This window comes from Palaemon carinicauda, chromosome 33 (genome assembly GCF_036898095.1).
Source record: "Palaemon carinicauda isolate YSFRI2023 chromosome 33, ASM3689809v2, whole genome shotgun sequence".
Classification (NCBI taxonomy): Eukaryota; Metazoa; Arthropoda; class Malacostraca; order Decapoda; family Palaemonidae; genus Palaemon; species Palaemon carinicauda.
In genome coordinates, this window is record NC_090757.1 from 22,867,417 (window position 1) to 22,877,416 (window position 10,000).

At 36.0% G+C, this 10,000-nt stretch overlaps 1 protein-coding gene across 9 annotated transcripts in view; it reads left to right on the forward strand.

Annotated features, from left to right (window-relative positions):
• Positions 1 to 10,000, forward strand: part of nvd (neverland) — a 579,107-nt gene that overhangs the window by 547,705 nt on the left and 21,402 nt on the right. For 6 of the 9 annotated variants that reach the window (XM_068356839.1, XM_068356844.1, XM_068356838.1 and 3 more), the window contains one exon: positions 5,607 to 5,870. In XM_068356839.1, the coding sequence (XP_068212940.1) occupies positions 5,607 to 5,870 (264 nt within the window). Of the gene's footprint in view, positions 1 to 3,032; positions 3,165 to 5,154; positions 5,270 to 5,606; positions 5,871 to 8,460; positions 8,557 to 10,000 lie in introns of those variants that run through there. The other 3 variants (XM_068356837.1, XM_068356841.1, XM_068356845.1) reach the window with 3 other exon arrangements.

Genomic DNA, 10,000 nt, shown 5'->3' on the forward strand with positions numbered 1-10,000 from the left:
TTAAAATCTATGTTGTTTCAATTACAAATATTGTATAGCAACCAGACTATTAGATGACAGCTATTCTTCCAAGTTTGCTTTCTTTTGAGATGATAGACTATCGTCCAAAACTTTTCTTCAGAAACTATATCATCATCCCGGAACAAGTAAATCTCCAATGCAAATATCTTTGTATTGTAATTTTAAAACATTCAAGAAACAAAGGTCATTTAAATATGACATGACAAGTAAATGCATTTGAATAACTCATGGATTCAACTTCAAAAGTAGAGAAAGTGCTTTTAAAAACCTCTCAGGGTTTACAATAACCTTCATGACTCCCAACTTCCCACACCTAGAATTTCATCATTGTGATGTGGCATAACAATGAAAATGACACCTGTATGCCAGAAATCCTAAGTTTAAGGGGGATGGGAAATGTTGCAAAAGAACTCTTGCTCTTGCAGGGATAAGCATGAAACTTGTTTGATGTTGCAGCAGGGGGCAAGAATGAAACTTGTTTTATGTTACAGCAGGGGGCAAGAATGGAACTTGTTTTATGTTGCAGTAGAGGACAAGAATGGAACTTATTTTATGTTGCAGCATGGGGAAAGAATGAAACTTGCATTATGTTACTGTAGAGGACAAGAATGGAACTTATTTTATGTGGCAACAGGGGACAAGAATGAAACTTGCTTTTTGTTGCAGCAGGGGGCAAGAATGAAGCTCGCTTTATGTTGCAGTAGAGGACAAGAATGGAACTTTTTTTATGTTGCAGTGGGGGACAAGAATGAAACTTGTTTTATGTTACAGCAGAGGACCAGAATAAAACTTGTTTCATGTTACAGCAAGGGGACAAGAATGAAACTTGTTTTATGTTACAGCAGGGGACAAGAATGAAACTAGTTTTATATTTCAGTAGGGTAAATAATGAAACTTGTTTTTATATTGTATTAAAGGACATAAGTGAAATACTATATGTTGTATGTAGTAGTAGGGTAAATAATGAAACTTGTTTTGTATTGCAATAGGGTTCGTTATTCGCTTATATTTTCTTATTTCTCTAAGAAAATATACGAAACTAAAGGATCATTACTCCTATGTAACCATTGTCTTAAAAGAAAAAGAGTCGTGAGAAACGAAACTGTTGAGAAAGCAATTGGATAGATCCATGAAAAAATTGAATGCTATGCCGTAATAATGAAGTGAAAAGGATGAAGGTGAGAAACTTGGAATCTGGCAGTGGAGAAGGGCAAAGATTGGGTAATGGGTAGTAGGTTGGTCAAAGCTCCAGCCTCCAGTTAGGATATAACCAATAGAGTCATAGAATTCTTTGAATACTGGCTGGACAGTTAGATATTGGATCCTTTTCTAGGTAAGGCTCTTCCCATTGCTTTCACGCATACACAAACACCGAATTGTCAGGCATTTTCCTTTCACATTATTATTATTATTATTATTATTATTATTATTATTATTATTGTTGTTGTTGTTGTTGTTGTTGTTTTATTTTATTTTTTATTATTATTATTTTTTTCATTTTTATTATCATTATTATGAACTAAGCTTCAACCCTATTATTGAAGAAGTAAGATGCTATAAACCCATAGGCTCCCAAAAGGAAAATATCCCAGTGAGGAAAGGAAACATAGAATAGTGTGCCTCAAGCACAGCTGACGCCGCTGAACCTAACACATAGTAAGCTCCGTCAACACGGACGAGCTTTGCTCGACAAACCTTTTTTTTTCGGGTGACGTCAGAGGCGTAGACGCTGCAAGCAAATTTCGTTATAGTATATATATATATATATATATATATATATATATATATATATATATATATATATATATATATATATATATATATATATATATATATATATATATATATATATATATATATATATATGGTCACCGAAGTAACGAGAGCTGTACTCGTTGATGGTTAAAGATTGGGAGATGTCATTGCCTGACGTACTAAGTTACGTTTCTCACCAATGCCAATTATATACCATTTTTTAATCCTCTACTTAAAGCTTTAAAATCCGCTCATGAATTGCAGAGGCAAGGGACAGTGACATTGCCCTATCAAGCAGGACAATGCTCTAGAAACTGACCATATATACATATGATTAGCGCCAAGCTCTCTCTCCACCCAAGCTAGGATAAAGGAGGGCCAGGCAACGGCTACAGATGACTCAGCAGGTAGACATGTAGGCTCCCCAACCCCCCTCCCCCCTCCCATCCTTAGCTCACAAGTATGGTGAGGTTGCATTGACCAAAGGAACGAACAAGTCTCGAACCCCAGTCTGGCATTCACCAGTCAGGGACGTTGCCACATCGGCCACCCCAAAACATGTCAGTTTTATTGGTCCCGTGAGGCAACTTTAAACTTGATAGTTTGGGATGATTTTTTTTTTTTTACGGGCTCCCAATGCAAGAGCCCGTGTCCCAACTTTATGCTGGAGCAATCGGCAATGAATGACGAGTTGCAGCAATTTCTAAAATAACTCTAGACATTAATATTAATGTTATTGAATATGAGGTGAAGCGAAAACTAGCTTTTCCCCGCAGATAACACAGAAGTGACCAGCGAGTAATCTCTTTTCTTAGGCCTTCATAGACCTCTGCAATTTACGAGTATAATTTTCCACAAACTCTGCTTAGAAACCCATGTAGTAATGTGTATTGAAGTTATGTATAATTGTTTCCTGTTTGGTGATTGCACTACAGGTTCTAGTTTCAAGATAAGATTGTAAAATGTATTTTGACCCATTCTCAGGTAATTTATGAACTCTAGTTCCGAGTCACTTTATGACTCTTATAGTATAACATATATGACTTCCCAAATTTTGTCTCCTTTACAAACACTCTGGGCACCAAAATTTCTTCTCTACTTTTTTTCTAGCACAGAGCAATAACAATGGACAAGAGAATTTTCTCTTTTGCGTACAAATGTTAATTTTCTTGGTATCCGTACAACAATCACTTTTGCTGCCGTCACTAAGCTCTCGCTGCTCAACTGGTATCGTTTGGACACAAGCAGACCTTTACCGAAATTTGGTCGATGAGAAACAAAGTTTGCCGAACAACCTTCGGTCGTGTGGATGGAGCCTTAAAAAGAACAAAAATAGCTGTTTGTTTTTATTTGGCCACATTTTTTTTAGAAGAGACAATTTAGCAATGGTAAGAATCTCTTGTCAGTAAAGGGCACTCTGAAAATACACCAATGTTTCTTGGTCTTGAAAAGTGACATAACTTTGGTATATTAACCTTCCAAAGTCTTGGTTTAGGGTTCTTATGCTTAAGTATACCAGCAAGAACACTTGGGTATTTGCTCTTTCTTTTTTATTTAACTGTGTCGGGTAGACTTATCATAAGGACCGAAAAAGCCAGGAGGTTTATTGCGGTGGCGACATTTTCCTTATCTCTTTTCCGTATCTCCATCTTTGATCTTCATTTCCAAAACCTTCGCTATTGTTCTTCCCTCTATATTTATCGTCCTCTTCGTGTTGTTATCTTTCTGTCATTTCTCTTTTCTGGTTTATTTTTCTTTTCTGTGGTGCCATATTATTCTCTTTATAGCTTGTGTGTATCTTAAAGTAAGTTGAATTACGTTATACAAATGGCCTTTGATTCAGTTCATTAATTAGTATATAAATTTGGGGTTGGTAGACTTGATGTAGTTATTAAGAACTTTACTTCAAACAAATACGAACGAAAACATTACAGATATTGAGTAGTTCAGAGTAGTGTTGTAGCATATAAGAAGGTTCGGACATTTTCGATACATAATTCTATTAAGATAAGAGGTCAGTAGTTATTTGCGTTTGTAAGGCGAATGTTCAGATTACTTTGGTCTATCATCAGATATTCTGTTTTATTAAATATATATAAATGCAAGTGATTTTCACTACTGCATTTCCGATCTCTTGTGCGTCATACCAAGGGAATCAGCAATTTAATAGATTTTCTTGTGGGAGGCATTTCAAATTAAAGCAATGCAGTACAATTTTGTTATAATAAAAAACCTAGCAGTGTTGGCTATACATGTAGGAATATACCCGAAATATATTAAAGTGCTACATTTCTCTATTTATTACATAAAGATCTTTGTATGAAAGGCGACTGTAAACAGAAACCTTATCTTTGGCTTAGATTTACCATGAAAACAATCCAAGCTTTTTGGAAACGAACATTTCCATCTGCAAGTCCCAGGTCCTTAAACAGTATTCAAAACCAAATTACTATGTGCTATATGTAAAGAAATGTAAACGAAATTTAAGTTTTGAAGAGTTCAATGTAAAGGTAATGATAAGCCAGATCCAAAATATTAAACAAAATGTTATAGATTAAAATATATAGGAACATTAAGCATAAATTTGGATAAGTTAAATAAAATTGGTAACTGTAATGAATTAATTACTGAAAAAAAAATTCATTAAAAAATCTCCCAACACTAATATCTCTCTCTCTCTCTCTCTCTCTCTCTCTCTCTCTCTCTCTCTCTCTCTCTCTCTCTCTCTCTCTCTCTCTCTCTCTCTCTCTCAAACATCACTGAGTGAGGTCGTGGTAAAGACTTAATAGATTCTTGAGCATTGATGAAAAGTAAAAGATTAATCATGGACAGACTTCTAAGATAACTGTAATGGAACAGAGTGTGACTTAAGATTCTGGATTAGTTATCTAATAAATATTTCGAGAATTGCTAAGAAAGACCGGGCTATTATCTTGGAATCAGTCCAATTCGGAGAGTGATTACAAGAGCTAATGTCATTCAAGGAGGCTGAGAACTGTTCCCTAATTCTAATTCAGTCAAGTAAGATTAATTGCATTGTTAAGCGATTCAGTGCTACAGACCCTCAAACTCTTATTTTTTCAACGGTAAAAAGGTTCTTAAATTAAATCGAGGTGACTTTTGCTAGTAATTCATTGTTACATTATTCAATTTCTGGAAATTTTTCTTGATTCATAACAATAAGAATAGCAAATTTGGTATATATTGCTTCCTTAGAAGTTCTATGCTTCGAGTTAAACACCCCAGCCTCATTCCTTCTGATTGTCTTATTGAAACAACTGTCCCCAGATTTCAGTTACTCAAATGGCCTCGTTACCTAACATCTAGCTTAGCATGCCCTTCCTACTTCGTCTCTTAACCATGACAACAGTCTTTCGTTATCACTCGAATAGTTTCTTAGTCTTAGTCCGGGCCTGATTCAGGAAGTTTCTAGTTTGTACTGTGTCGTAGATGAAATTTATTTATGTCACCATATTATTGATTTTTTTTCAAAGTAAGTTGATTTGAATTCTTGTATTTTCTGTAAAATATATGTTTGAGTCTTCTATTTACTTGAATCCTACTGTTCGTTAGAATCAATAGATCTAATATTCTTCGCGTAACTTCTTTCATTTTTCAAAATTCTCACTTCTTATTCTGTAATTTTTTTTTTCGCCATTTTAATTATGGGAATGGTTTTCCAAAGATATGTTTTGACCAATTGACTATATTCACAAGGAAATGTATCTTCTTTCAGTTCCCTTCATGCTAAGGTATAAGAAGCTTTCTAGAAATGAAAACTCCCTTTGCAATCCTCTCCAATAACCAACCTCTCCTTTCTTTCTTTACAGATGCTCGTTGAGGCCGTCTTTTCTTGGGTTTACCGTTACAGGGAACGTAACAACATGACCCTTTTCTCCGCCGCCTATCTGCAAGTATCGAGAATGGAGGAACGATTCCAAGAGGCGAAGGAAGTCCTGTTGATGCAGTTCCAGGACCTTTCCCTTAATAGCATCGATCTGGAGATGCTTTGGCGCCTTTTGCCTTACCTGGCGCTGCTCCTGGCCCTGTGGGCTGTGTACCGCATCGCTTTCTTGCCTCTCAATCGGGTCATGGTAAGTGTCCTTTTCTTGTGTTGGAATAAAGATGCGTGAAGCCTTGTAAATACATCGTAGTGAAACAAATGTGAACTTTAAAACGCAACAATAAAACAAATTTGATTGATTTTCCAAGTTAGTATCTCGTTCTATAAATAGGGTATTTGGCTATTCATGACATGGGATATATCTTAATTTCCACAAATGCCCGATAATCTTTCATTCATAAAAGTTCCAGTGACTGGGTTTTTTTGTTTACATGTTATTAACAGATCGGGAAATTTATCTTACTTTATTGCGTCACCAGTATTCTAGTTTTAGAATATCCGTTGATTTTGGTCAGGAAGCTCGTACGATTGTCCCTAATTTCAGTGCTGCCGTCGACTGTTAATCACGATTCCCTTGTTTCAAACTTAGACAACTGGGAGTAGATTGGTCTTTTCTTAGCTCATTATCGAATTTTTTAGTAATATGTTGCAAAGATTGGTTGCCGATAAGTATCATAGTGAGTATAAGAGTGTAATATCTGGTGTTCCACAGGGTAGTGTTTTGGGCCCATTACTTTTCATACTATATAGGCTACACATATGTGGTTTGCCCCAGAAAACAAGTTCGTTTACGTATACATATGGTGTTACTCTCATCAGTCTCATCTCCTGAATGTAAACTTGGGGTTGCTGAATCCCTTAACAGAGATCTAGCTAAAATGAGGATATGGTGCAAATTATAGGGCATGATGTTAAACCCAACAAAACCCAAAGAAGAATTGTAAGTAGGTCAAGTACAATGACTCCTCAACATCCATATATTTACATTAACAATTTTTAAGTATATAAGACTCATTTCAAATTCTAGATGTGATTCTTGATTGCAAGTTTGCTTTTGAGAAACACTTTCTGTCCGTTTCGTCTTCAATTTTTCTACCATGTTTTGCGTATTGTTTTCTTGTCTGGTCTTCAGCAACTGAATCTCATCTCAATTTGTTGGACAAAAGCTGGCTGTTTATTCTTTATCTTTTCCTGATCTGCATATTAATCTCTGACACAGACATCAGTTAGTTCTTCCTGCATGTTGCAGAATATTTTTCTTAAATCTGACAATCCTTTGCATTCAGATTTTCCCAGACTGCACCGTCCTGTACGTAGTACTAGACATGCAGTTTAATTCTATCAGTATTGCCTTCTTTATCATAAGGCTTACCAATACGCAGTATTCTAGATTTTTTATTCTAGATGTGAACACATTGCGGAGTGATCTTCCTAATCTAGTAGTTAAATCGGTGGAACTTCAGAAGTTCAAACCTGCTAATGTTTTTATGTTGAACAGGTTGACATTTTCTCAAGGGCTGCAACGCAAGAAAGAGCCTGTGTCCCACATGAGGTGGGGCAATTATAACCGAACCAGCTTTTTATTATTCTCTTCATAGTTTGTGACAGATGTATTTCAACGCTGTTACTGATCTCGTGGTATTTTTAATTTTTTTACTCATTACTTCTCAGATAGTTTATTTATCTTTATTTCCTTTCCTCACTGGGCTAATTTTCTTGTTGGAGTTCTAGGGCTTGTAATATCTAGCTTTTCCAACTAATAAGAATGATGAAAATACCATTATTACATTTTTTCATGCCTCCTGATTCTTTTACCAAAGTTTTCGTGAGTTTTTTCTATTTTACCTAAATTACATAATTGCAGATATTATCAGTACACTAGTCTTAGTAACCAAAATAGAGCATACGAAACCTTTTCAAGCCATTTGCATAATTCAAATATCTTTAGATGCGAAAGTAAATTTTCTAGAAATGCATATTTGAAACTAGCAAATCCTTTCAACGTCATCAAAATTCAGGAAGGCTTCTATAATAGTTTAACATCTGGTTAGCATTTTGACAACTGAATAGCTTCCCTGGCTTTTCTTGCTTGAAATTCTGCAACCCAACATTTCGAAGACAAAAAGTGAAAAGGACAAGGAACACAAAGAGAAAGTACCACCTAAAAAAAAAAGAATTTTCTTCCTTTCTTTCTGGTCATTTTAAACTGTCCCCTGACGTAGGTAACTTCTTGCATATATCCCTTTTGATCTAAATATAAAGATGACTGTATTCCAACGAGAATACAGAAATTCTCCCAAAATAAATTTGAAAGTATCCCTCGGTGTCACGGGTGTTACGAAAAAAACAAAGATCTTTTCAAGTCAAGTGTCATCGGACGATACGTCCCCTCATATCCACTTTGTGTCGTGACTTCTCTTTCAGCAGCAGTCACGTAAGGGCCTTGTTTCGTCTCCCGACAGCCCGAAGACCGACTGACACAAGGGCAAGTAGTGACAGACGATGTTATGTTAATATCTGAACTTGGCCGTCCATTGCCCGGGTAAGGGTACAATGTGTGAGTGTGTCTGTGTAAGTGGTGATTGTCCTGAATGTCGAGAGACCCTTCTTTCATCACGGACAATGAAGTGCAGGGGCTGAACTCCTATGCTGTCACTCCACTGTGCAAAATATGTCTTGCACTGTGGAGTGACAGCATAAGAGTATTACCTATAAAGCGACTCAATTGTGACGCCAACTTACGAAAGACAATGTTACAATGATATATTTGGAAAGAGTGAGATGTCCTTTGAACAACGAGGACTATGGCAACAGCATCAGTAGTCAGTAGTAGCAGCACCAGCTGTTCTGCTATTGTAAGCCTGTGGAAACTGCAGGTAGGATAGGCAGTTCTAGTGGTTTGGAGAAACACTAACATTAGCAATAGCAGCTGACAGCCACAGACGGAGAAACCCAATAGTCAGTTAAGCAATATTAACATCATTAACTGGTTGACACGGTTGCGACAGAATGTTAGGTGACAGCAAAGGTTCTACAGGTGAACATTATACAGATCTGACACACCCAGCCCCCCTTTTTCAACCATTCCACTTTACTCCTTTTGTCACTGTCCCTTGTCGCTATAATAGTTTTTTTTCTAGTTCTATATTTAACATGTGGCTTGGAGACTTGCCCTGGAGTTTGTATTCATACAGGTTTGTCAAGATGAATATCTCTCAACTTTTCTCTTCCGGTAAGAAAAAAGTATAACTCCTTTAAAATTGGAAATATGCACAATCTAATTCGTTTCAACATTATTTTTTTCAAAAAGCCAATTTTGGCATTTCAACTATCATTTCATATAAGCACTTATTAAAGTAACTGTTTTACCTAACATAGAAACAGGTCATATTTGAAGCTCCGTGCAGTATGTTTTGGGTTGTAACTTTTCCAAGCAAGTTTTAGGCCTATATGAAATAGCGTTCCGTTAAGCATTGATTTGATAAACGCAGGGAAGTAATCTACAATCAGGTAACTACTTTATTCCTTATTCAGTTATTCATAGCAAAGCTAAGGCAATGAATATATGTTTGATCGAATATGAAAGTACTTTTGGTTTTCCTACAAAAAGAAATTTTAAAGTGAAATCTCTCTTCGGTAATTTTATTGTGCAAATAACGGTCACTACATGCCTGTACTTTGGTTTTCCTTTAATTTCTTCCGAAGAAAAACTGCTTCTAGAGAACGTGTATATGAGGTATAAGAATGTTCTCCTTTGAGACCTTACATATTTCAAGACCAAATATGTATTGAGGTATTTTTCATATTATTTATGATCATATAGGGAGAGAGCACCATCAGATGGGTACGCTGTAGGCATTCCTTTTTTTTTTTTTTTTTTTTTTTTTTTTTTTTTTGCGTCCCCAAACTGCCACCATTTTTTACCTACTTTGTTTCCCTTTTGTTCATCCATCTTGCTGCCCAGCCTCTTGAAGTTTGCTTCAAAATGCAACTGTCAAGTTTTCCACCGGTTTGATTTTGACACCTAATGGCCTCCCCGGCCCAAGCGCTGTCATAAGGTCCGATTTCATAAATCCAAATATACATCATCTTAGTCTTTTATGATATATGGTTTAGAATTTTCTTTACGTTCCTTTATATCTTTAGCATGAAATACTACCAATGAGGCTCAGCGAGTTATCCGTTTGAACCTATAGCAGTGTTACGTTGTTTTTGATTGTTATTCTGGTCTGTTATTGACATACAGTAGGATCGAACCATCATGAAATATGTTATTTTATTTTTAGCGTCGTTTCCTGGTTTTATCACATAGGAACCCCC